The sequence below is a fragment of the Hypanus sabinus genome, chromosome 17 (assembly GCF_030144855.1).
Source record: "Hypanus sabinus isolate sHypSab1 chromosome 17, sHypSab1.hap1, whole genome shotgun sequence".
Classification (NCBI taxonomy): domain Eukaryota; kingdom Metazoa; phylum Chordata; class Chondrichthyes; order Myliobatiformes; family Dasyatidae; genus Hypanus; species Hypanus sabinus.
The window spans coordinates 17,287,913-17,315,508 of NC_082722.1; the positions used below are offsets into that span (position 1 = coordinate 17,287,913).

The 27,596-nt window shown below is 41.0% G+C and overlaps 1 protein-coding gene across 3 annotated transcripts in view; it reads right to left on the reverse strand.

The window, feature by feature from the left end:
• The window catches only part of gnao1a (guanine nucleotide binding protein (G protein), alpha activating activity polypeptide O, a), a 282,074-nt gene that overhangs the window by 163,570 nt on the left and 90,908 nt on the right, over positions 1-27,596 (reverse strand). For all 3 annotated transcript variants that reach the window (XM_059992618.1, XM_059992619.1, XM_059992617.1), the window contains exon 3: positions 22,606-22,747. In XM_059992618.1, the coding sequence (XP_059848601.1) occupies positions 22,606-22,747 (142 nt within the window). The remainder of the gene's footprint in view (positions 1-22,605; positions 22,748-27,596) is intronic.

A 27,596-nucleotide genomic window follows, 5' to 3' on the forward strand; every position in this document is an offset into this window, starting at 1 on the left:
TGGTTGGTTAACCCTTTTATATCTGACCTGTATGCCCTTATACTTTAAATGATTTAACTCATGCTAGGAAAGTCCAAACAGACCTCTTGCTTTGCTAAAGCATTCCTGACATTTATTGGTCACTATTCCAAGCCTAGTAATTGTTTGAATCTGAAGGATTTGCATTATCATTTGCTAGTTACAAACAGCTGTATCCCCTCCACCATCAGACAACCAACCCACGAACACTACCTCACTTTTTGCTCTGTTTTGCACTACTTATTTAATTCAATATATATATTATTGTAATTTATAGTTTTTTTACATATCACACTATACTGCTGCTACAAACAAATTTTATGACAAACTGTATGTCAGTAATATTAACCCTGATTCTGATTTTGATTCTTAAAAAAAACTTAAAGCTGACTATCCCAAAATGTTAGCAACTCACAGAATTTAGTGAGTTAAATATAACTCAAGAAGTTGGCGGTATTGAGTCATGCACTATTCAAGATAGCTTTTATTTAAAAATGACTTCACAGCAAAAGGCATCACCCCATTTAAAGTAAATGGAATATGTAATCATATTTTCATACCTTTCCTTTTGAAAGCCGTAAATTATTGTGATAATTACACTGCCTCTCATCAGCTTGTTTTTTCTTTGCCAAGTTCAACAGTCACACAAAACAGGTTTCTGGAAAATTTTAACATAGTCACTAAATAAAGAGGGTGGTCTCCCTTCACACTGTCTCAAGCCTGAAACCTGATACAGATAGTTGAATAGAAGGGATAGATGCCAGCTTTGTTATACTTGAAAATAAGACCCTGAGCACACTCTGGAGTGGATTAGTGTTCCTACATAAAATTACTCAAAGCTGCTGAGCAGTGAAAACCAGCATCTCAAGGACACGCTAAGCAGTTACTCCAAGTAATGTTGATCACATTTGACAAGTGTTAGACAAGTGTGACTGCAATTTCAGTAGAATGCAGACGTCAAACGATAAATGACGAAGCTTGCCATTTTACAGTGGCACAGTTAGGTCTACTGTCTGAACTGCTCTCTCTGTGCCTTGAAGTAGTCATATTTTTGGGAGATAATGTTTCCAAAGGTACAGAAGTCCATGAAAATATGGGGCGGCACAGTAACATGGTGGATAGTGCAATGCTCTACAGTGCCAGCAATCTGGGTTCAATTCCCACCACTGTCCTATAAGGAGTTTGCACGTTCTCCCTGTGACTGCACAGGTTACCTTTCTCCCATATCCCAAAGATGTATGGGTTAGTCAGTTAATTGGTCACATTAACTGGCCTGTTACTGAGCTACATCTCTAAATAAATAAAAATTTTAAAACCTACATGTTGAAGCTCTCTGCTAATCTTTGCTGGTCACCCAGAGAAACCATTTGCTTTATTTAGTTCAAGCATTCAGGAAGATTTGCACATGTTCTCTCCCCCTCCACGCACTCCCCCATCCCACTTGCCCCATCCAACTCTAAATGATTCTAGAGTTCACTACTCCACCAGGAAGTACATTCCAAATACCAGACACTCCTGGTGTCAGATCTAAAACCAGCTGAAGGTGGTAGCCATGGTTGGGGGAGCAGCTGAGAAGGGAATGCACTTTCTTACTCATGACCCTAATCTAAAATGATCTTCGTCCTGTGTGTTCATCTTCTGTTTTGAGTGAGAATTCTGAAATCAGATTCAGATTAATTTATCACATGTACATGGAAAGATACGGTGAGATGTGTCATTTGCATTAATAACCGATACACCTAAAAATGTGCTGCAGGCAGTCCACAAGTATTGCCACATATTCGGCACCAACATAACATGCCCATATGCTTGTCAGAACACAGGACATACTGAGCAACAACTCAACAGCAATGAAACAAAGCCCATCCCTCTCTCCCACCCACATACACAATTCTCTGTACCCAGGACAGGCCACCTTCAGTAGACATGTGGAGTCATAGTGACTGTCTTCACAGTCCTGACTTGTCTCTTCCACTCCCTTAAAATCTTGTGCACGTCCAAAGGATCACCTTTCTAACATCAAGGCATTCTCCTGATGACTCTGAGCTCTCGTTTCAGACCTACTCTGTCCACATCACTCAAGTGTCCTGCTCATCAGTGCTTGCCTTTAACAAAGCATCAGGCAGCTTCTGGCAGCACCACGGTGGAGTTAGTTGAACTGCTGCCTTGTACATCCAGAGAATACGATTCATTGCTGACCTCTGGTTTGTATGAACTTTGCATATTCTCCCAGTGACTCCAGCATTTGGTCTTCTCCTGCATCCCAAAGGCATGGCTTGTAAGATAAATTGACCACTATAAAAATTGTCCCTAGTATACAGGGAAGTGGAAGAACTTGGGTGGAGGGGCGGATGTAGTCGTGGGAAGCATAGTGAGAATAAAGTGACACTATTATAGGATTAGTATAAATGGGCGGTTGATGGTTAGTGTGGATGGTATGACTCTCTTGGACCTCTCTTTATGAACTATCCATATAATGAGTCTATTGCTGAAGATATCATGCTCCTTGGAGTACTTCCAGCTTCCTTTTTATCTATTTCAACATTATTATTTTAGTACGTGCATGCTTACTTCACCTGTGTCTGTGCTGTCCCTTTGATCCACAAGCATTTTTCTGTTCATTTTCATCAACTACCTCGACTGCCTGCTTTTTTGGGCAACTACAGTACTTCCAGTGGCATTGACTGTGCTAGCTTGGCATTGTTTATAAATATGACCATTGTGTAGTGAGTTCTAATCCTATAGAGGTAGAGTACGGAAACAAGCCAGTTGGCCCATCAAGTACATGCCAACTATCAACCATCAGTTTATACTCATCCTATGTTAATATCAATTTCATTTTCTCCACAACCTCATCAAATTCTGCTGTCCACACAAGAGACAATTTACCATGACCAATTAACCCAAGTGGTCTGCATGTTTTTAGAATGTGGGAAGATACCGAAACATCTGGAGGAAACCCATATGGTGACATGGAGAGCAGGCAATCTCTACACAGAGAGCATCCGAGGTCAGCTTCAAACTTGGGTCTCTGGCACTTGGAGGCAAAATCTTGACAAGCTGCACCTGTGTGCTTCTTGATCGAGGTAATAAATTTGTGAAAGTGCTTAAACACTTTGTTGGCATACCTTATTCTGCAGTTGGCTGAGTCCTATATTTGGCACAGTCATCACTTCAATTTGGTCTGAAGTGTCCAAGGAGTCCTGACACTGTTAAACATTTTGCAAAATAGATATAACACCAACCTAATTGGCAATTTAACTAAATCTTATCTGAAACCAGACTCAGATTGAATTATAATGTTCAGAGTATATCCAGGGAAAGCCAGAGGAACAGACCCAAATACCCAAATTCATTGGTGTTGGGAAGGTTGGATGTTAAAAAGGAAAACAGAATAGGATTGGAAAGGGTGGGTACTGATAAGGGGATGGAAGGGGAGGGGAATAAAGGGGAAGAGAAGAGAGGGGAGGTAAATGAAGAGTGGAAGGAGAGGAGAAAGGAAGAAAGGTTATTGGGAGGGAATGTTCAAGCCTGAATCTGAGTTATTTTTGAGGGGTAGAATGAAGAACCAAGAAAATCTATTTGCTTAGGTTAGGTTTCCAATATCTTCCTGAATAAAATATGATCCTTTGACATCCCATTTATGAACAATTAAATTTACTTATGTTTCCAGTTGAATCATTGAGACCCTGCTTTGAAAAGCACCCCTGAGCAAGCTGAGAACTGTGTATGTGACATAAGTGTGCAGTTATGGTCCAAGTGCAGAGCGTGTGACACTAAAGCAGACAAACAGTTCACTGACTTGCAATAAGAAAACTGCAGGATAAAGGAAAAAAAACACCAGGCCAACTGAACCGTTAACTGAAGCTCTCAAACTGAAAGCTAATGCCAGTGCTGTGGCTAGGAAGCTGTAACTTATTACTAAATGAATACCACTCCTCTACAGCATCAATTGAAATGGTAGTCTTCTTTGTCAGAACAAGGATGAAGGTAAGCAGAGAGCATTGACTTTGCTGTGCATTTGGTAAAGTCTCTACAAGACTGGATTGAGAGGCAGGGAATTAAATACCACCACAATAAAACAGTAATTGGCTGGAATGTGCAGTCTCACGAGTATGATTGCTGAACCCACCTACCCTGCAAGGGTACACAGACACCGTGGCAGAGTTACTGTGCCAATGTAAGAGTTAATGGCCTTACATTATTCAAACTAATCTCCTAAAATTTTGTCACATCACATGCAAAAACAAACAGGAATGTAGTATTCAAGAGAGCTGCAATATTTCCATATTCTCCAGACTTTGCTGATCACAGTTAGGTCAGGGAGAATGACAGCTCCCCCGATTTGAGAATGTGGGAGGCCCTTGTGCTGCCCTGTGCCCCTCCAGTGAATAACAAATGAACTCATCATAGCACGTGCTTCTGCTTCTAACAATGAGTCTTCAGTTTATCCTGTATTAACAGTTTCGGTTTCAGACACAGATATCCTATTTAAAAGACACACTCCAAGATCTGAGAGTATATTTAAAAAAAAACTGAAGTGGGAGCTGATAAATCAATAGAGATATGCTCAAGCACAATGAGTAATGTAACCCAGTGGCAGTGGCAGCCTCCCAGTCAGTTACAGCTCAGGTTTGGAGAATCTGTAGATGGAAGACAACTACCAAAGTTCAAGAGCAGCTTGAGTCCTTGGTCAATAAATGCAGTGTGGGCTCCAAGAGGAGAAACACCTCTTCAACATGATCAGTAATATTTCTGCTTCCCAAAATTGCTTCTCACATATGATTGCCTTAATGTGTTAGACAGTAAGACATTCTGAATATTTTAATTATATTAAATATTTACAATCTGGCATTTGTTTGCAATTATAGTGAAACAACTGTTTTATTGGCCCATCCTTACTCATGAAATGGAATTAAAGTTGCTCTGTCTGGGGAGAGAGGCCTGATGTCATTGACTGTAAACTGCAGGGGAAGTTATTATTTTTCAGCACCCTGGACAGAGCACTGTATCTAAAAGGTGCACATATTGTACATGATTTCAGCTGGTCCCTCTGCTGTGTGTTTCTGATCCTCAGAAATAGAGTGAATTCAAGTGATCCAGACATCACAGTGACATAACCCAGCTTGAAGACGGTAAGAAAGGAGGAAGGGGGAGGTAAGAGAAAGAGGAGGGGATGTAATGAATGGAAGGGGAAGGGGCCCAAAGAGGGAATAGGAAGGGGGTGAAGAAGGAAGGGACATAAGAGAGGGGCCCAAGATGGGGAAATTAGAGAAGAATGAAGGGAGGGAGAGGGGAAGAGGAAGGGAATGGTTGGGAGGGAAAACCTACTCACAATCCTGAATCCCCACTCCTGCTGAGGGAAAGGATGAGGGACAAAAGAATGAGTGCCATTAGTTGGTTCAATTTAGATTTCCTTGCTGGGACAACATCTGGCCAATGTCTCTCTCATGTTAGGCTGTAAGCTGTAGCCAACACAGTGGTCTTCAGTGACTTGATCAACCCATTAGCACTGAACTCATTAAATGCTTTAAAGGGCTTACTGCCTCTTGGATGAGCTTGCTGCTTGGGAACTGGCTCAGGGTCAAGTTTCAACACAGGTTTATACCAACAGACACCTAGATCTGAGTTGATGATCAAATGCTGATAATGATACTCAAGTATGAAGTGGTAGTGTAATCAATATTCCAATTCAAAATGTCAATTTCAGGCCATGGGAGTTTGACTTTGCCCAAGCATTAGAAACACATGGCACCGAACCACCCCAAGCTCGCGGACATAGTTTCTTTTAATATGTGACCTAACCTGACTCAACCAACCAGAATCCCACTTAGCCTGGGCAAACAACTCATGGTATTTGCCCACTTGACCCAAATAACAGGGCAGGCACTAATGCTTGTTTGTTTATATAATGGTACATTTGTCTGTAAGTCAAAAGATTACCCGTACTTACTTAGAAACAGCCAGTCTGCTTGATCTAACTCAGTCCTATTCATAGAGTCACAGAATACTATAACACAAAATAGGCCCTTTGGTCCATCTAGTCTATGCTGAGCTGTTATTCTGCCTCATCCTATTGACCCTCACCTAGACTTTAGCCCTTCATAAACCTCCCATCCATGTATTTAATCAAACTCCTCTTAAATGTTGCAATCAAACCCACACCCAACACTTCCACTGGCAATGCATTCCACACTCACACCGCCATCTGAGTGAAGAAGTTCCTCCTCATGGTCACCTTTTACCCCTAACCTATAACTTCATCTTATCCAACCTCAGTAGAAAAAGCCTGCTTACACTTATCCTTTCAATACCCCTTATAATTTTGCATACCTCTAAATGCTGTCTCATTCTGCCATGCAGAGCTGATGTATGGTTAGAATGACAATAAAGTTTTTGAATCTTGAATCTTTGTCAAGTCTCCCCTCATTCTCCTATATTCTAGGGAGAAGAAGTCCTAACTTATTCAACCTTTCTCTGTAACTCAGGTCCTCAAGTCCCAACCACATCCTTGTAAATTTTATTTATACCTTTCCTGCAGGTCGGTGACCGGAACTGAACATATTGCTGCATATTTGACCCCACAGATGCCTTATACAACTTCAACATACCTTTCCAACTCCTATAGTCAATACTTTGATTTATGAAGGCCAATATGCCATAAGCTCTCTTTACCACCTTATGTACTAGTGATGCCACCTTCAAGGAATAATGAATCTGTATTCCTATATCAATCTGTTCAACTGCACCCCATCTGTGTCCAAAGTTCTATCCTGGTTTGTCTTCCCAAAATGGAACAACTCACACTTGCCTGCATTAAATTCCATCTGACATTTTTTTTAAGGCCACTTTCCCAGCTGATCCAGATCCCACTGCAAATGTTGATAGCCTTCCTCGCTGTCCACTGCACCCACAGTATTGGTGTCATTCACAGGTCCTTTTATCCAGTTTACCACATTATCATCTAAATCATTGATATAAATGACAAACAATGGACACAGCACTGATCCCTGCAGCACCTCACTAGTCACAGGCTTCGTCAGAGGGCAACCATATACTATCACTCTCCATTTTCACCCACTGAGCCAATGTTCTATCCAATTTACCACATCATCCTGACTGAACCTTCCTGACCAACCACCCACGTGGGACTTTGTCATAGGGCTTGCTGAACTCCATGTAGACAATGCCCACTATCTTTCCTTCATCAACTTTCCTAGTAATCTCCTCAAAAAACACTATGAGATTACTTAGACATGACCTATAACATACAAGGCCATGTTGACAATCCTTAAACAGGCCCTGCCAATCCAAATATTTATATATCATGCCCCTTGGAAATACTTCCAATAATTTACCCACTACTGACATCAGGTTCACTGGTCTATAATTTCATGGCTTATTTTTGGAGCATATCAGGAGTAACATTAGCTCTCCTGTAGTCCTTCAACACCTTACTCATGGTTAAGGACATTTGAAGTACCTATTCCAGGGCCCCTGCAATTTCTGCACTAGCTCTCATGAAGTCCAAGGGGATACCTTGTCAGGTCCTGGGGATTTATTAATCCTAATTTGTCTCTAAAGGGCAAGCATCTCCTCTTTTGTAATCTGGATATGGTCTATGACCTCATTATTGTTTTGAGTCAGTTCTGTAGACTATTTGTCCATTTCTCAAGTGAATAGAGATGCAAAAATATCCAGTCTTTGCCATCTCCTTTGGCTCCACGCTCTTCTTCAAGTGGACCAATCCCGTCACACAATTTTTGGCCAAAGTTAATCTGACCTGAACCGTACATGTAATCAGGTTCTATTTGCCTTGGGTGAGCACCCAGACTGTAGTTCTCTAGTTATCACACCACTTCATGCTGTGGTCATTCTGAGCTAAGTGCTATTTAATTTAATTGCAGACTGTGAGAATTTAATAAAGTCATTGTGGAGTGATTGGAAGGACTGTGGCATAAATGTGGGCGCAAATAATTTTACAACAATCATAAGGTTTTGAGGAAAAACTAATGGAGAAATAGGAGCCTGCATAAACCCTATGGGCTGAGTGACCCCCTTTCATGTTGTAAAGAAAAGTGGAAATAAATGTAAAATTTTCAAAATGTTACCAGTGCAAAAACAGACGAGAGTGTAATGAAAAATATTGATATACCTACAACACTAACTGCAGAAGGTTATGTGACATTTAGTTTATGGGGTAGAAGGGAAAAACTATCCTATCTCAATGTTATCATTACCTTTTGCTTATGATCCATCCTGGCTGAGAGTCTCTCCAAACTGTATCTAGTAATAGGCAAGAGATCATGGGTTAGTGCTTCTGGTGGACTGTATCCTCTCCAGGGTGCAAGCCTGGGTGGGAAGATTTGAAGAACCGGCTGTTGCCCATGCAACGGGCACCCCTCTCCACGTTACTGATATTAGTCCAAGGGAAGGGCAAGTGCCGATACAGCTTGGCACCAGTATATAGTATATAGTATATAGTTGGGAATAGTATCACAATTCCCAAATTCATTAATACAGCCCTGACAATTTTTTTTGTAGATACCTAAATGTAATCAAAGGAAATTAATTATAACCTTAGAATAGAATATTCTCTTACTTGTCCCATATTATTATCTTCTGATGCGATGCAACATTGATTGTATTTTGGCTTACTCCCCAGTGTATTGAATGCCAAGCTTAAGTGTACATTTGTCAACTCAAAACCCATTAAAGCCAGTGGAAAGCTGAGGGTATCATCCCAAACAATGCCATTTAAATCTAGAAAATCACTGTAAAAAGGAGATGGTTCTACTGTTTACTATCAGTGACCAGGACCTTTAACCTTTAAGGACGAACACAAGCTGAGACAGGAGGAGGGGATACAATAAACGGCACTGTCCCATCATTCTTTAGCAACAGGTGACACTTAGAAGCTCCAAAGCCCAAGAAAATAACATAACCATTTTTACCTGCCATCCACCTTTCTGGAGGTCAGACTCAGGCCTATTCAACTTAAAATATTCTGGAATATGGGAGAATCATTTCAATAGACATGATAAAATAGGCTGAAGTCAGCATGGTTTCCTGAAAGAGAAATCTTGCCTGACAAATATGTTGGAATTCTTTAAGGAAACAGCAGGCATGATAGACAAATGAGAGTCAGTGGATGTTGAGTATTTGATTTTCCAGAGGCCTTTGACAAGGAGCCCCACATGAGGCTGCTTAATGAGATAAAGAGTCCCATGATATTACAGGAAATATACTGGCATGGATGGAAGACTGGCTGACTGGCAGGAGGCAAAGAGTGGGAATAAAGGAAACTTTTTCTGGTTGGCTCCTGATGACTAGTGGTGATCCTTAGGGGTCAGTGGTGGTCACTGCTTTTCACATTTTATGTTAATGATGTGGACTGATGGATTTGAGGCCAAGTTTGTGGGTGATGCAAAGATACTGTAGGTTGAGGGGCAAGTAGTGTTGAGGAAGCAGGGAGCCTGCAGAAGGACTTGGGCAAATTAAGGGAATGGGCAAAGAAGTGGCAGATGGAATACATTGTAGGGAAGTGCATGGTCATGTACTTTGGTAGAAGGAACAAGGGCATAGACTTTTTTCTGGATGGGAGCAAATTCAGAAATGAGGTGAAAAGTGACTTGGGAGTCCTTTTTCAGGATTCTTAAATGCTAACTTGCAGATTGAGTCCATAGTAAGGAAGGCAAATTCAAATTTAGCATTCATTTTGAGAGGACCAGAAGATAAATGCAAGAATGTAATGCTAAGTCTTTATAAGGTGTTGGTTAGATTAATTTTGAAGTATTGTGAGCAGTTTTGGGTCCCAAACCTAAGAAAGGATGTGCTAGCATTGGAGATTGTCCAGCAGGAGTTTTACAAGGATAATTCTGGGAATGAAAGGGTGAACATAATGTAGGAAGAGTGTTTGATGGCTTTGGTATTTAGCAGAAGAAGGAAACCTATCGAATATTGAAAGGCCTCAATATGAGTGTACATGAAGGTGTTGCTGATAGTGGGAGAGTCCAGGACCAGAGGGCACAGCCTCAGAATAGAAGGACATCCTTTAGAACAGAGATGAGGAGGAATTTCTTTAGCCTGGCAGTGGAATTTATTGCCACAGACAGTTGTAGGAGGCAAGTCATTGAGTATATTACAACATAGGTTAATAGGCTCTTGATTAGTAAGCCATTATGGGGAGAAGGCAGGAAAATGAAGCTGATAGGAAAAACCAGCCACAATTGAATGGCCTAATTCCAATTCTATGTTCTTTGATCTTATGATCTTATAATTTATTTAGCAATTAGGCAACAATAGGGAGAAAGAAAAAGGTCACTAGCCAAATTTCTCATAATCCTCAGTCCAATTTGTCAACATGCAGTTATTTATTGTTGTTTTATCCAGTTCCAGAGTTTCTCCTGTATTCCTCATTTAATAAGTTTAAGTTTGTAAATACGATATCTTCAGCTTATTTTAAAATTGAAGGAATTGGGAGGTTGTTTCTGCTGTGTGGGATAATCCATTGTTACCTGATGTGGTGAGGTGAAGCCCCCATCTATAGAGCTGAATGATAAAAGCCCATGAACAAATAGGCATTGCAATTTCCCGCCATCCTTTCTTCTGCTGCCAATGGTGCTTATTTTAATTGAAGATATGAAGATGGTACGAGTCCTGGTGACTAAGATACAGGACAGCGAGGACAAGTGAGAATTTCCCTCCCTTTTTCCCTCCCTTTTTCCCTCAAGTGCTCTGAAACCTGTCCTGCAGCTCTGTAGAACCACCTGCTTTGTACAGGGTATGTAAGTAGAACTCACTTAGTCATTTATTAATGAAATATTGAAAAATGCCATATAGAGCATAGAAACACAAAACTGCCTTTTAACATATGACAGTCTTTGTTTATGGTTTAAATAAGGATTAGATTTTAAGTTCAGCTACTTTCTTTAATGGAATTTGTGTTACAGTAATCTGTAACACAACCAGTGTCAGGCATCTCAGTCTAGTTATAATGGCCAACCTATTAACTACATGCATTTCACTGACATTCCAATGGCATCTCTATTTAGAATAATGACAGGCAAGTTAAAGTCTCAAATATATTGCCCTATTTTAAATAAATTAAACTTTTAAAATTCCAAAGCTTTTATGGAATGGATAGAATCACAATAAAACATTTGTGAATCCTTTGTCAATGATATCGATCGTTTCCATGGCAAAATTTCAATGCTAAATAGATGACTGCTTGAGTTGGTGTCATATCACTTCAATCCCAAAGTCTGTTTACTGTTTCCTGAATATGTGAAACATTTCATCAATAAGGAATACATTCAGAAAAAGCGAAGGCTCTTTAATTAAAAAAAAACTGAAATCCGCAGTGAGAACCAGAAATGCTTGCAGTCTCTTTTGATGAAGCAAGTTTAAAAATAGATACAAGCATTATGCTGGAGTGGGGCAGATGTCAGATCAACTAAGTGCCCGGCAAAAAGCATTAAATAAAGACAAATGCTGAAAAATAGTGGAGAGGTAAAGACTAGGAGCTAAATGAAAACACTGATTGAAGGAACCACTGCAGCATATTCATGGGATGCTGCTCCCATGTTACTGTGATGAAGAGTCCAAATTCAATCAAACCAATCCAAGTCACTAGTACTGAGCTTTCTTTAAATGGGATTGAAAGATAAGGAGTTATTAATAACTTGAAGTGAGAATTAAATTCTGCACACCCCTGTCACTGCTCAGTGCAGTGCCAGCAAGCACTGTCAATAGAGACTTATCAGAAGTGTTATCACGCAGTCTTGAGCAAAGGACAAACATTGAAGATTTTAGATGTAACCCAGCACAACCCAGATGTATTTATGCTGAGAATTTTTGAATGTCTGCATTTAGTTTACAGGGAACCAGTGTCAGGTTTTATTTATCCCTCATTATTCAGTTGTGTTCATCCATAAGAGTTCCTGACCATGAAGCATGGAAGAGAACATTTTACTAGGACTTTGCAATGTCATTGCAGTCTACTTCTCTTTGTCAATTCCAACAGTTGAATTTAGTTACTTGTATTCCCCCAACAGTTCCATTCTGTATATACCTCTAAATATATCGGTCCTGAGTGAATCTTCTCTTAAGTATTAAGTATCACATCACACCAGTCTTCAGAGGATATTCTTAACATCATGAATCACAGGACTGCTTCCAAATGTCTTGTAATTAGATGTTTGCCTTTGGTAGCGGGGAGAGAAGTGTGAAGACATGGACAGATGGGTTCATTTAAAGGAGTAATTTGAAGGAGGAAGGGAAAAATTGGGCAAGGCAGGAGATGACATTTAATTGGAAGGTACAGGGTAATGGAGAAGAAAGACTTTCATGCAGAGTGGTGAGAGACACAAATAGGAAGGAATGAAGAAAATTGGAGAGGTGTAGAGTTAGAGAAGTCACACATTGGTGACACAGGATGTTTGAAGATGAAGATGAGGATTTTGAAATCAGTGCTTAGTGAATCAGCAAAAATGAACAAAGTCAGAAGTGGAGTATTGACAAAGAAAGAAATTGATTCTAAAGGTGGGAATGAGGTAACAAAGATCTCAACAGTATCAAAGAGCTGAAAGCAAAGGTTCTCACGCAGAAGTCAGGCATTAAATTGAGGCTGCATGCGATTGGGTTCTGTCCTCAGCTTCAGAGATCACCAACAATTACAATATATTTCAAAATGCAAAGGATCCTAAGAAGACACAGTGGTAATGGCTGAAAAAATGTGGCCCCAAATGCATGCTAGAGGTTCTAGACCAAGTGACCAAAACCTTAGTCCAAAATAAAGATTAGCAGAAGCAATTTCAAAGGGGACAGAGTTGAAAAGTTGAAGCCATTAAGGGAGAGAATTCCAAATATTCGGGTCATGAACTCTTAAACCTTTTGGATAATGAATCACTTTGCCTATCTTCCAACACTTTGCCATCTTTTGTCTTGTCATTAACACCTCTCTCTAGTCATCCACTCCGCCTATCTCCTTGACAACTGCCTAAGGCGGATTCAAAGGATTCCAAACTTTGGTACCACTTTAGATCTTATATCCTCAATGGTGTAGTCTACTGCCAGCTCTGTAAAGCTTTCTGGCACTACTTTAGCTCACCTACTGTTACCTTCCTTACATCATACACCCTTCCCCCATCCACTCACCTTCCCCTCACCTGGCTTCACCTACGACACTTTAGCTTGTACCTTTCCTTCCCCTCACCTTCTTATTCTGGTCTCTTCTCCCTTCTTTTCCAATCCTGAAGAGACTTGAGCCAAAATGTTGATTGTTTATTCCCCTCTATAGATGCTGTCTGACCAGTTGAGTTCCTTCCAGCATTTTGTGTGTGTTGCTCTGGATTTCCAGTATCTGTAGAATCTCTTGTGTTTGTTACCTTTCGACCTGACTACCCAACACACTAAAGGCATAAACTTACAGTGGCCGCTTTACAAGCTTCCTCCTGTATCTAATAAACCGAGTGTATTTTGTGGTCTTCTGCTGCAGTAGCCCATCCTCTTTAAGGTTCAAAGTGTCGTGCATTCAGAGATGCTTTTCTGCACACCACTGTTGAACCACGTGGTTATTTGAGTTACTGTTGCCTTCCTGTCAGCTGGAACCAGTCTGATCATTCTCCTCTCACTGCTCTCATAAACAAGGCATTTTTGCCCACAGTACTGCCACTCGCAGGTTTTTTTTGTTTTTAATATCATTTTCTGTAAGCTCTACTTACTGCTTTGTGTGAAAATTCCAGGAGATCACCAGTTTCTGAGATTTTCAAAGCACCCCCTCTGGCATCAACTATTATTTCACAGTCAAAGTCACTTAGATCACATTTCTTCCCAGTTCTGATGTTTTATCTGAACAACAATTGAACCTCTTGACCATCTCTGCATGCTTTTATGTATTGAGTTGTTGTCACATGACTGGCAAATTGGATATTTGCATTAACGAACAGGTGTACAGGTATACCTAATAAAGTGGCCACTGTGTATGTTACATGGCAGAGCAAGCTCAAGTGTCTATGGCGAAGTCCTGCTCCAAATTTTTATGTTAATATATACAGTAAGTTTATTCCTGGGTCTTTTGTTTTATGTAGTACTTTTATCAGCAGGCTATTGATGCTCATCCCTAATTCCTCCTGAGGTAGTGGTCCTTCATCTGTAACTGCAATCAGCTTGGGGAATGGGTATATCACTGACCAATAACTTAACCAGACCAGCAAATGGATGGCTGTTTGTACTGAGTTTCAAGATTTTGTACCAGCAACAATGAAGGAATGGTAATGTTAGGATGATATGAGGGAAGCTGCGGATGGAGGGGGGTGGGGGGGGGATGTCCATAAACAAGAGAAGTCCTCTGTCCTGACGAAGGGTCTCGGCCCGAAACATCGACAGTGCTTCTCCCTATAGATGCTACCTGGCCTGCTGTGTTCCACCAGCATTTTGTGTGTGTTCCTTGTTCTTAAGTTGAAAGAACTGGCAAGTTTGGGAGGTCTTGTCAAAGTATTCTACGTATTCAAAGTATGTCGAAGCCCTCATCTTGCTGGAACTGCATTCATCCATGAAGAAGTATTGTATCCCACTTGTGCTTTGTTAATGGTGGGAAGGGTTTGGAGACTTAGGAAGTGAGTCATTCATTGTGTGATTCACAAGTGATTCCAGGAATGAAAGGGTTAATGTATAAGGATAGTTTGATGGGTCTGGGCCTGTACTCATTAGAACTTACAAGAATGAGGGAGGATCTCATCGAAACCTATCGGATATTGAAAGGCCTAAATAGTGTGAATGTGTAGAATATGTTTCCTGTAATGCGAGAGTCTAGGACTAGAGGACACTAGAGGGATGCCTCTTTAGAACAGAGATGAAGAGGAGTTTCTTTAGCCAGAGGGTGGTGAATCTGTGGAATTCATTGCCATAGGTGGCTGTGGAGGCCAAGTCATTGGGCATATTAAAGTGGAGGTTGATAGGTTCTAGATTAGTCAGGGTGTCAAAGGATATAAGGAGAAGGAGAATAGAGTTGAGACGGATAATAAATCAGCCATGGTCAAATGGGAGAGCAGACTTGATGGGCTAAATGGCCTAATTCAGCTCCTATGTCTTATGATCTTATAGATACCTGCTCTTCTATTCATTTGCTGGTCTGGTTAAGTTAGTGGTCCGTGATATGCCATCCCCCAAGGTATTGATGGTGTGGTCTCAGCTGACAATGCTGTTGAATGTGCAGAATACACTGTCAGATCACTGGAGATGATCATTATCTGCTATGGCTTAAGTGCTACTTGGAGGGGAAGGAGGAAATACTGATGGCTGTAAGATGCTTGGGGCTAGTATTTCAAAAGGAGATAGTACTCAACAAGGCAAAATCACTGAGTATGTCAACAAATCTAACAACCAGTGTGTGAAGTTGGATGGCCTGCAGTCCAATGCTCAAAGAGAAACTTCAGTTACAAATTCACAATCTGACCCCCTTTGTCTGGGGAGAGGAGGACATGCCCCAGCGACGCTAAGCCTGTGACCAACTTCAAGAAAAGAAACTGCTGACATACAGAGAGGTTACCCTTCCACGTGCCATAGGGAAAGACATCACTAGGACCGTCCCGAATCACCTCCTTCCAGTGGTCCAAAGGCTGCCCATTTATCTTGCTGGAGGCACAGAGGGCATGAATTTCACTGTGAAATGCAGGGAGAGGCACCATTCTGGCAAGGAATGGGCCAGCTCTTGTCATGAGTGGATGTTGCTCTGTGGCAGAATGCCTCAGTCACTTCCATAGACTGTCTTTGATTAGAGGGACTACCTTGCTCAGAGATGAGCGCAATGAAAATCAGAAAGGATCTGGCAAGTGTGGATTGGAACATGCTGTTTTACTGACAAAGATATACTTGGTTAGTGGGAAGCCCTCAAAAGTGAAATTTTGAGGGTACATAGCTTGCATTTGCCTGTCAGAATAAAAGAAAAAGATAACAGATTTAGGGAACATTGTTTTTCAAGAGATATTAAGGCCCTGGTTAAGAGAAAAAGGAGATGCATAGTGGGTATAGGCGGGTAGGAAAAAATCAGGTTCTTATGGAGTATAAGAAATGCAAGAGAACCTTTAAGGAAGAAACCAGGAGGGCCAGAAAAAGCATGAGGCTGCCCCAGCAGACAAGGTGAAGGAGAATCCTAAGTGATTCTACAGCTATGTTCAGAACAAAATGATTGCAAGGAACAAAATTGCTCCTCTGGAAGATCAGAAAGGTGATTTATGAAGGTCAGAGTCTACAGAAGTGAGGCAAAGCAGCAGTGAGGTCATGGACCATGCACAGATTACAGAAGAGGAGATATTTACTGGAGTCCTGACGAAGGGTCTTTGCCCGAAACATCGACAGTGCTTCTCCCTATAGATGCTGCCTGGCCTGCTGTGTTCCACCAGCATTTTGTGTGTGTTGTTTGAATTTCCAGCATCTGCAGATTTCCTCGTGTTTGGCCAAGAAATTATTGTTTGTTTGTCGTTAATATCGATGATCTGGACGGTAATGTAGTTAACTGGATTAGCAAATTTGCAGATGACACCAAGTTTGGGGGTAGTGGACAGTGAGGAAGACTATCAGAGTTTGCAGCAGGATCTGGACCAGCTGGAGAAATGGGCTGAAAAATGGCAGATAGAATTTAATCTCAGTAGGATCAACCAGGGAACATATGTAGGTCCATAATTCATTGAAAGTGGTGGCACAGTGGTAGTGGCTCACAAAGAAAGCTTTCAGCACACTGGCCCTCACAAATCAAAGTACTGAGTACACGAGATGAGATGTTATGTTGAAGTTGTATAAAGTGATGGTGAGGCCTAATTTGGAGTATTGTGTGCAGTTTTGGTCACCTACCTACAGGAGAGATACAAAGAAGGTTGAAAGAGTACAGAGAAAATTTTCAAGGATGTTGCCGGGAGTGGAGGACCTGAGTTATAAGGAAGGATCGACTAGGTGAGGACTTTATTCATTGAAATGTAGAAGAATGAGAGGAGATTTGATAGAGGTATACAAAATTATGAGGGGTACAGATAGGGTAACTGCAAGCAGGCTTTTTCCACTGAGGACTACAACCAGGAAGTCACGGGTTAAGAGTGAAAAGTGAGAAGTATTCCCTTGTATTGCTGCTAAGCTAACAAATGTCATGACAGATGTCAGTGATATTAAACCTGATTCTAATTCTGGTTCTGATTCTGGAACATGGTGGAAACTTCTTCACTCAGAGGATCGTGAAAGTGTGGAATGAACTGCCAGCACAAGTGGTGCATGTAAGCTCGATTTGAACCTTTAAGAGAAGTTTGGATAGGTACATGGATGGTAGGGGTATGGAGGGCTATGGTCTGTGTAGGTCAATGGGATTGGGCCATTTAAATGGTTCAGCACAGAGTAGGTGGCTGAAGGGCCTGTTTCTGTGCTGTATTTTTGTCTGACTATGACTCTGGATAAAAGGACTGGGGGATAAAATGAACAAGCGCAATGCATGGTTGGCAAGGGAATAGAGGAGATGGAGTAATGTGTTACAAGTAAACAGAGGCAAATGCAGTCATTTCACTTGTAGAAGTATTGACATTTTTCAGAGAAAACAACTCTAACAAGATGTTGTTGGTGGTGATTTGAAAGGTCATGGTGTGGTGGACAGATGGTCAGGCAGCTGGTGGGCAGCCTTCACTCTGAAGGCCACCAGCTCCTAGCTTCAAGAGTCAGAGATGAGGGGGTGTGGGGGGGAGATGCAGTTTGTGTGAAAAAGAGAGTTTAGTATTGCCAGTGGCCTTGCACCTGATCCTGATCAGGAGATTGTTTGGACACCGAGTATCCTTTGTATAACATTTCTAATTATACCCGCAGAAATAACTTCTACATAACAGCTTTAATCACATTACATGGTCTTAAGGGAATATCCTCTACATAACAACTATAATCATTCTGCAGCGTAGTGTTAACACCATGCTATCACAGCTCGGGGTGTTGGTGTTCAGAGTCTGTACCTCCTTCCTGTGGAATGTGTCGTCTTTCTCAGGGCGCTGCAGTTTCTTCCCACAGTCCAGAGGTGTACTGGCTAGTAGAGGAATTGCTCGTTGTAAATTATGTATAGAACCAAAAGAAATGGGAGAGATATTAAATGGGTTTTTTGCATCTGTATTTACTAAGGAAACAGGAATGAAGTCCATGGAAACAAGGCAAACAAGTAGGGAGGTCATGGAACTTATACAGATTAAAGAGGAGGAGGTGCTTGCTGTCTTGAGGCAAATCAGAGTAGATAAATCCCCAGGATCTGACAGGGTATTCCCTCGGACCTTGAAGGAGACTAGTGTTGAAGTTGCAGGGGCCCTGGCGGAAATATTTAAAATGTCAATATCCACAGGTCAGGTGCCGGAGGATTGGAGGATAGCTCATGTAGTTCCGTTGTTTAAAAAAGGCTCAAAAAGTAAGCCGGGAAATTATAGGCCGGTAAGTTTGACATCAGTAGTAGGTAAATTATTGGAAGGAATACTAAGAGATAGGATCTACAAGTATTTGGATAGACAGGGACTTATTAGAAAAAGTCACCATGGCTTTGTGTGTGGTAGGTCATGTTTAACCAATCTATTAGAGTTTTTCGAGGAAGTTACTAGGAAAGTGGATGAAGGGAAGGCAGTGGATGTTGTATACATGGACTTTAGTTAGGCCTTTGACAAGGTCCCGCATGGGAGGTTAGTTAGGAAGATAGTTAGGAGAGGTAGTAAATTGGATTAGACATTGGCTCAATGGAAGAAGCCAGAGAGTGGTAGTGGAGGATTGCTACTCTGAGTGGAGGCCAGTGACTAGTGGTGTGCCACAGGATCAGTGCTGGGTCCATTGTTATTTGTCATCTATATCAATGATCTGGATGATAATGTGGCAAATTGGATCAGCAAATTTGCTGATGACACAAATATTGGAGGTGTAGTGGACAGTGAGGAAGGTTTTCAAAGCTTGCAGAGGGATCTGGACCAGTTGGAGGAAAGGGGTGAAAAATGGCAGATGGAGTTTAATGTGGACAAGTGTGAGGAATTGCACTTCGGAAGGTCAAACCAAGGTAGAACATAAAGGTAAATGGTAGGGCACTGAGGAGTGCAGTAGAACAGAGGGATCTGGGAGTACAGATACATAATTCCCTAAAAGTGGCGTCACAATTAGATAGGCTTGTAAAGAGAGCTTTTAGTACATTGGCCTTTATAAATCACAGTATTGAGTATAAGAGTTGGAATGTAATGGTGAGGTTGTATAAGACATTGGTGAGACCGAATTTGGAGTATTGTGTGCAGTTTTGGTCACCTGATCACAGGAAGGATATTAATAAGGTTGAAAGAGTGCAGAGAAGGTTTACAAGGATGTTGCTGGGACTTGAGAAACTGAGCTACAGAGAAAGGTTGAATAGGTTAGGACTTAATTCCCTGGAGTGTAGAAGAATGAGGGGAGACTTGATGGAGGTATATAAAATTATGATGGGTATAGATAGAGTGAATGCAAGCAGGCTTTTTCTACTGAGACCAGGGGAGATAAAAACCAGAGGTCATGGGTTAAGGGTGAAGGGGAGAAGTTTAAAGAGAACATTAGGAGGGACTTCTTCATGCAGAGAGTGGTGGGAGTGTAGAATGAGCTGCCAGATGAAGTGGTGAATGTGGACTCACTTTTGACATTTAAGAAAAACTTGGACAGGTATATGGATGACAGGGGTTTGGAAGGATATGGCCCAGGTGCAGGTCAGTGGGACTAGGCAGAAAAATGGTTCAGCACAGCCAAGAAGGGCCAAAAGGCCTGTTTCTGTGCTGTAATGTTCTATGGTTCTATAAGTTGCTCCATGATTAAGCTAGGGTTAAATAGGTGACTTGCTGGCAGCATGGCTCGAAAGGTCCAGAAGGGCTATTCCACACTCATTGTATTTCCAAATAAATAAATCACACAAGTCTCAAGGGAACTACCAGCTATGGAACACGTCTATTCGTTTCCTATCAACTCTGGGTAAGCACTTTACAAAAATATTACTTTTTAGTTAATTTCTTCTAACAGGACTGTGCATATCATCAGTTAAATCAGACCAGATGCTGAAGGACATGTGTTTTAACCCAAAGAAAGAGTCAAAACAGTCATTTAACCCTTAATGCTGACTACAGTTGGGTTTCTGGATGAGACAGTCGAAGCCCAGCAGGCTTTCCAGCACCTAATCACGAACCATTAACCCCTGTTGAAGCTGCCATCTGCGGTCAGGTAGTGGTGCGCTGTATCAGTTGTGTTGCACCCACAGGGGAGTGGCTCCTGACTCCTATCATGAAGACCCATCTTGAGATGAGGATTTGGAAGGAAGCCTGTCCATAGCCTAATTGTCCAGTGAAGTCTGCACCTTCCAGGATCAAGGTTGACTGGAAGGGAAGAGAGAAAAATATTCCACCAACTCACAAGAGTAAGTTTTATACTCTACAACTGCTTGACGTATACATCTTTGTAAATGAATAACGGAATGAGCCTCTGAAGAGGAAATTAAAAGATAATAAGAGAAGGCATTCCATTGCATTAAACTCTGAGTCCTGTGCAAACAACATGATAATCACAAGGGTTTTTATTAGATACTTAATTAAAGAAGGGGCTCACATAATGGCATAAACAATGGCCACGTAACCAGATCGTGTTGCCATTTTTACCTAAGAATTGAATGGAGACTGAGTTGTTATTTGTTGTTTATCTCTTGATATAACAGCTGAACTGTCCCTGGGGGTTGGCTCACGTGTGAAGCTCAGCAAAAAGCAGGATTCAAAACAAGATCACCCTACTCTGATTCTGACAACAAGATCGGACAAACTCCTCTTACTTTAGCTTCCAATTTAATGAAGGGAACTCCAGGATTCTGGAATTTTCCTAAGTTATTGTGTGTCACTTGTGTGTTATGTGTACTACTGTGCTTCACACCTTGGCCCAGAGGAATGTCTCGTTTGGTGGTAAACATGTAAATTAACAATAACTTTAACTTGAAATATATACTACACTCATGCACATGCCACCTCTTTGCACTATTAAATATAAATTGCTTCCCAATTAAGTAATCATTTACAGCTTTTCTGAGAACATGCCCTCTTCTCATTGCCACCATCAGGGAGAAGGTACCGGAGCCCAAAGACAGACAGACAGACAGACAGACACACACACACACACACACACACACACAGACTATGTTTTATGAAAAGCTTTTTGCTCTCTTTTTGCACTGCTTACTTGATTTAATTTATATATATATTTCTTATAGTAATTTATAGTTTTTCAATTTTTTGCACTGGAGTGCTGCCACAAAACAAGTTTCATGACATATGTCAGTGCTATTTGTTTCTGAAATAATTAAGCATGTTGATCAGATGGCTGCATTGAATGCAACAATATCTACTTTCTAATAACATGGAGCTGTTTTTGAATATCTTAGGTTTTTGGCTCCACCATTACATATCTGTGTTTTCTCTTTCAGTAATATATTGTACGTGCATTAGCACAGAAGGTTCCTTTCTGGTCAGCATTTTATTAACATTTCAGCACGGTTACCATGACAATTTCATGAGCTTATTTGTCTACAGAATGGAATTGAAGATGTTTCTGAGTTGTGTGGTAAACCAGGGCAAGTTAAATGGGTTTTACACTTTCAGAACTTTCACCTATTCCACCATCAGAATCAAGGTCCAGTCTTGGCCACAGTATTATGCTTAGATCTGAGTATATTTGAGTTGAGTGGGGAGGATTGATTGAGCCTACTATTTAATGTGCCTAAACTCCTCAATAATGACTCATCAGTTGTAATCTCATAACAAACTGAACTCAGAATTGATTCTAAGATTGCATTTTCATAAATTTGGCTGAGAAAATAGTGCAAACCTTCAAATCACCAGGCCACAGGAGGGAGTCCATTTGCTCTCTACACCAATGACACCAAATCTGCATGATCAAGCTCCACCGTGCATGAAGCTATGTTTGAAATACTGCAGCAAAGGAACTAATGATCTGCTTAAAATTCTGCACGGGCGCCTCTTTCCAAGTTCAATGGAAGCATGTTGCCCATTTTGCCCTGAGTTGGCCAGTGGTGTGAGCCAATTCACAGGATGCTTGTGAATAGAGACTGGACAAAGTTTTTGTTCTCCTGAGAGGAAGAGAGACACTTGCCCTGGGACCAAGCAGCAGAACACAAGGGTGTCATAGCATACAGAAACAAACTGTCAAATTATCAATGCCTCTGTCAGGCAGGAAGCAAAACATACATTTGCTCAGATGTAAAACATGAAGGACATTGTTATAAACTCTATAACTGCAAGGTACAAGATTCATTCAGATTTATCTATAATTGAGATCCCACTAATGAGTTGTGTGGTGCGGGTAACTTACCTGGCCAGTATATTCCATACCCAATTCCTTATTCTACCATGATTTCAAGCGTTGACTTTCTAATTAAACAAAGATAATGTGTATTCCAATGCCTCTCATGTACATCCCACGTTTACTGGATAAAACTCATGTTTCCCTGGTCCAATGTGAATCATTTTATGCTGTTGTGTTTTGGCTTTAGTGCCGCAGAGTTATGATGTATTTTTACCACCATACCTTTCTGTCCTTGTCACCATACTCGATGCCTAGAGTATCCATGGCACGGACAATGGCTGCCAGTGACTGAATGGTGTTGCTGTACACCACAGGTTTGTACTGCTTCACATCATCACCAGAGAATCCATCCTCATGGATAATCCTGCAGAAACACAAATGACAGCATTAAGGATAAAACAAAACCTAATCCATCACCAGTTCTACCAAGTCTTTCAAGGCAATTCCCATATTCTTGTCATGTAACTTTTCAAACAGTGAATAACCCCTGTGCAAGTTTCCAACCTGCTCTTGAGTATGCTCTTCTTGAAGGAACTTGATGTTCCTCTATCTTTTCAACCTTCGCAAAGGTCCCTGAAGGGGGCATAAAAGGTTGATATGGCAGTAAAGAAGGCACATGGAATATATAACAGCATGGAGGTCTTGGTACAAATTTACAAAATGTTGGTTAGTTTACAGCTGGAATATTGTGTGAAGTTCTGGTCACTACCATAAAAGAAGGATTTTATTATATGGAGAGGATGCAGAAGGATGTGGCCTGAAGTGACACAAAGGTTGGGGGTGTTGTGGATAATGTGGAGGGCTGTCAGAGGTTACAGTGGGACATCGAAAGGATGCAAAACTGGGCTGAGAAGTGGCAGATGGAGTTCAACCCAGATAAATGTGAAGTGGTTCATTTCAGTAGGTCATATATGATGGCAGAATATGGTATTAATGGTAAGACTCTTGGCAGTGTGGAGGATCAGAGGGATCTTGGGGTCTGCACAGGTTGACTCTATGATTAAGAAGGTGTACAGTGTATTGGCCTTCATCAATCGTGGAATTGAATTTAGCCAAGAGGTAATGTTGATGCTATATAGGACCCTGGTCAGACCCCACTTGGAGTACTGTGCTCAGTTCTGGTCGCCTCACTACAGGAAAGATGTGGAAGCCATAGAAAGGGTGCAGAGGAGATTTACAAGGATGTTGCCTGGATTTGGGAGCATGCCTTATGAAAACAGGTTGAGTGAACTCAGCCTTTTCTTCTTGGAGCGACGGAGGATGAGAGGTGACCTGATAGAGGTGTATAAGATGATGAGAGGCATAGATTGTGTGGCTAGTCAGAGGCTTTATCCCAGGGTTGAAATGGTTGCCACAAGAGGGCACAGGTTTAAGGTGCTGGGGAGAAGGTACAGAGGAGATGTCAGGGGTAAGTTTTTTACTCAGAGAGTGGTGAGTGTGTGGAATGGGCTGCCGGCAACGGTGGTGGAGGCAGATACGATAGGGTCTTTTAGGAGACTTTTAGATAGGCACATGGAGCTTAGTAAAATAGAGGGATATAGGTAAGCCTGGTAATTTCTAAGGTAGGGACATGTTCAGCACAACTTTGTGGGCCGAAGGGCCTGTATTGTGCTGTAGGTTTTCTATGTTTCTATGTTTTCTATTTCATTTATTAGGAGAGATTGGATAGACTGTGTTTGTTCTCCTTGGAGTGGAATGGGTATGGGGTGGGGTACCTGATGGATCTGTACTAAATTATGAGAGGAATAGATGAGGTAGAAAGAAATGTCCTTTGCCTATGGCAAAGGAGTCTAAGACCAGAAGGCAAAGGTTTAAGGTGACGAGTAAGAGGTTTGGAATGGGTGTCAGGAAGGGTTTTTTCCACCCAGAGGGTACTTGCCATTTGTAATACACAACCTGAAAAAGGAGTGGAGGCAGACACACTCATAACACTTAAGAAACCTCTGGATGAGCACTTAAATTGCTAAGGCACAATATGAGCAGACAAACTGCCGATAATTTGGATTGGTATGGGTAGGACTTGTTGGGCCAGAGGGCCTGTTTCTATGGTGTACGACTCTAAGATTCATTCCAAGTTGTTTTTCAATGTCATGTTGCCCCCTGTTTCTAGGATTCCAAGATTAACTAAAGCCCAAAAAGCAAACTGCTGGAGGAACTCGGAGTTACTGCAGGGACTCAACCCGGAACGTCAACTATCCTTTTGCTTCCACAGACGCTGCTCGATGCATTGAGTTTCTCCAGTATTTCTGATTTGTTCTAGATTTCAGCACCTGCAGTCTCTCCTGAGTTTCCAATACGAACTCACTTACTGTACACGGGCAGTGAATCAGGAACCCAGACTTGATATCTACATTTCCAATTAATCAATTTAAAAAATATGCAGTCATTCCCACATTTAGGCATGTGACCTCAATACTCTTTCAGACTTTAACCTTTGTGTGATATGTTGGCAAGATGACAAAAGAGAAAAAGCAAAGTGCCTAAGTGTGTTCATCAGTGAGTGCTTTACTTCCCTGGTTACGGACTGGTGGCAGATATTCATTAAGCAAATATACAATTGTGGAGTATATTGACCTGAACCATGTGTTTACAAAAAGGCTTTCTACTAAAATTAGCACACTTCTAATGCAGTTGCTCTGTGACCACTTCTGCTTGTAGTCACCAATTCCAGCTGAGCAGCCCTTGTTAATATTGAAAGCTCCTTCTTGTGAATCTATCTCATCCTAACAACTTCCATAATCTCATACACTCAGCCAGATATTAGCTCTAGGTCTATTTTTCTGGACTCTTTTCTAGACATTCAAAGTTTAAAACAAATTTATTATCAATGTACGTATTTGTCACCATATACTACCTTGAGGCGCAGTACCCATGGTCGACCACGACCGACGGAGGCCACACACTACCTTGAGATTCATTTGCTTGCAGAAGTTCACAGTAAGACAAAGAAATGCAATAAAATCAATGTAAAGCTACAAAAATCGAAGACCTAAAAACACCAATGTACAAAGAAAGAAAGAGAACATGAGCTGCAGTGCCTGAAAGTGAGTCTATAGGTTGTGGAATCAGTTCAGAATTTAGGTATAGTCAGGATGCTAGGAATCTTGAGCAACATACACAAAAGTGCTGGAGGAACTCAGCAAGTCAGGCAGCGTCTATGGAGAGGAATGAACAGTTGATGACTTTGGGTCAAGACCCTTCTTTATAGTGGAGTGCTCAAAACTGGTCATCATGGAAACTTTGTAGTGCCTGAGGTCCAGCTTATTGGGTGCTACAAAAGGGACAGTACTTTTTGTATTTACAGGAGGGGATCAACACCGGGATGGAGGTGGGCAAGAGAAGTTGCCACCGAGGAAGTTTTAGGGAACTTTCATAAAGGATGGGAGCTGACGTATTGGTGTCAAGAATTGGAAACATGTCAGCTACCCTAGAGAATTAGTGATACCTTGAAGAGTTGCAAAGATATGGTAGTCAGAAGGATGAAATATAAAAGACATGACCTCACAGGGGCTCAAAGCTAGCTTCAGTGAGTGCTCTAGAAGCACCTTAGTCCAAGTACCCACAACTCTCCAAAGGAAGTGTTGCATAGCTTGTTTGACTGACATGGAGATGGTGGTGGGTGCAAAAGGTGATGAGAGCAGGAAGATTCTGGTAAAATTTCCAGAGTGGAATGAAACAAACTGGAAATGATTATTATCCCATTTCACTCCTATTTAATCACATTGTGCTGAAAAAAAAAACAGCATTGTGATTGCACTTCAAAGCAGCTAAATCCAGAAGCAGTTTAGTGGCAGTCAAAGTTTTCCAGTCCTGCCATTATTTCACTCAACTCCAGTGACATTAAAATCCTATCTGATGACTTACTCTCCCATCTCATCTTCTAATCATCATTCCCGGCCTTCTGGTATAAAATGCCAATTGCCAATATTATTCTCGACAACACAAAACTCTACACAAAGTGATTCAAAACTCATTCAGGATAGACCTTTCCTCCAAGTAAACAGCAAATTCTTCCATTTCAGCAATGTTACATATTTATTTGTTCAGAATTAGGAAACAGAAGTTTTTTTTTCCTATTCTACAGATTGATGGATTTGTTCCACATTATGTTTCTGCACAATTCACTTGGGAGTATATTAATGTAATGAAGCTGTTGGATCCTAACCTGGTCCCTATGAACTAAAGAATATTCACTTACACACTGTACCAATAACCTTGAAGCACTATTGCTCCTTATATTGATGTAAGAACACTTTAGCCTGTCAATCAGTTACTCATTCATTGATCTTCTCCTGCTTTTTTCTTAGTATCTCAACTTTATCATTTATATTACGCTGATTTTAAATCTAGAAGCAACTTGAGTTGGTAGCACTCTCGCCTCTATGTCAGAATGCTGCAAGTTCAAATCCCACTTCAGGGACCAAACATATGAACTGGGCTGTCTCTTGCTGTGGTACTGAGGTGGCGCTGCACGGTTTTAAGGGCCCCTCTTTAAATGTGATAAGTACTATATTCTAATCTGCTTGTTAAGGAACTGGAATGGATGTTAAAGGATTTCATGGTTGCAGGATTTCTGCCTGATATCTATACTGAGTTCTTTCCTAAGAGATCACATCAAAATAGATGAAACCATTTGTGTGACATGCTCTGTGTGATCCCTGCATAACTACAGAACAATTCAGTAGTACTGTGAGATGCTTCTGAATATGAAAGTGATGCAAGGTATATACACACATTCTTGTCTTATTAAATATGCTTCTTCAGATGATGCTCTTCCATATTGAACCCAATTCATCGGCCATCTCTTTGTAAAGGCATTGCTATCTTTTGCTAATCAGTTTATGGCTTCAATGTGCATTCCAGCTTGAACTCATTTAGTCTTAATAGTCAAAAGTAAATACCCCACAGGAAGTTGTCCATCCACTCTCACATTTGGATTTTTTTGTTCAGGAAAACATTTAAGCTTGATTATAATTTAGGCTAATATCTTCTTTTAGATTCTTTCAATTTCCCTTCAACATAATTTATCTGCATATAACTCACCTCTGCAATGTCAGAATAGACAAGGTAATGCCTTTTACCTCATGCTGTGCTGTATACCTCTCTAATTAGATAATGTTAATCACAACTTTTTAACTATCACATATTAACCTCTATTCTTGGAACTCCTTATTTCCCTGCTACAATTTCTGCCTCAATTTGATATCTTTAAT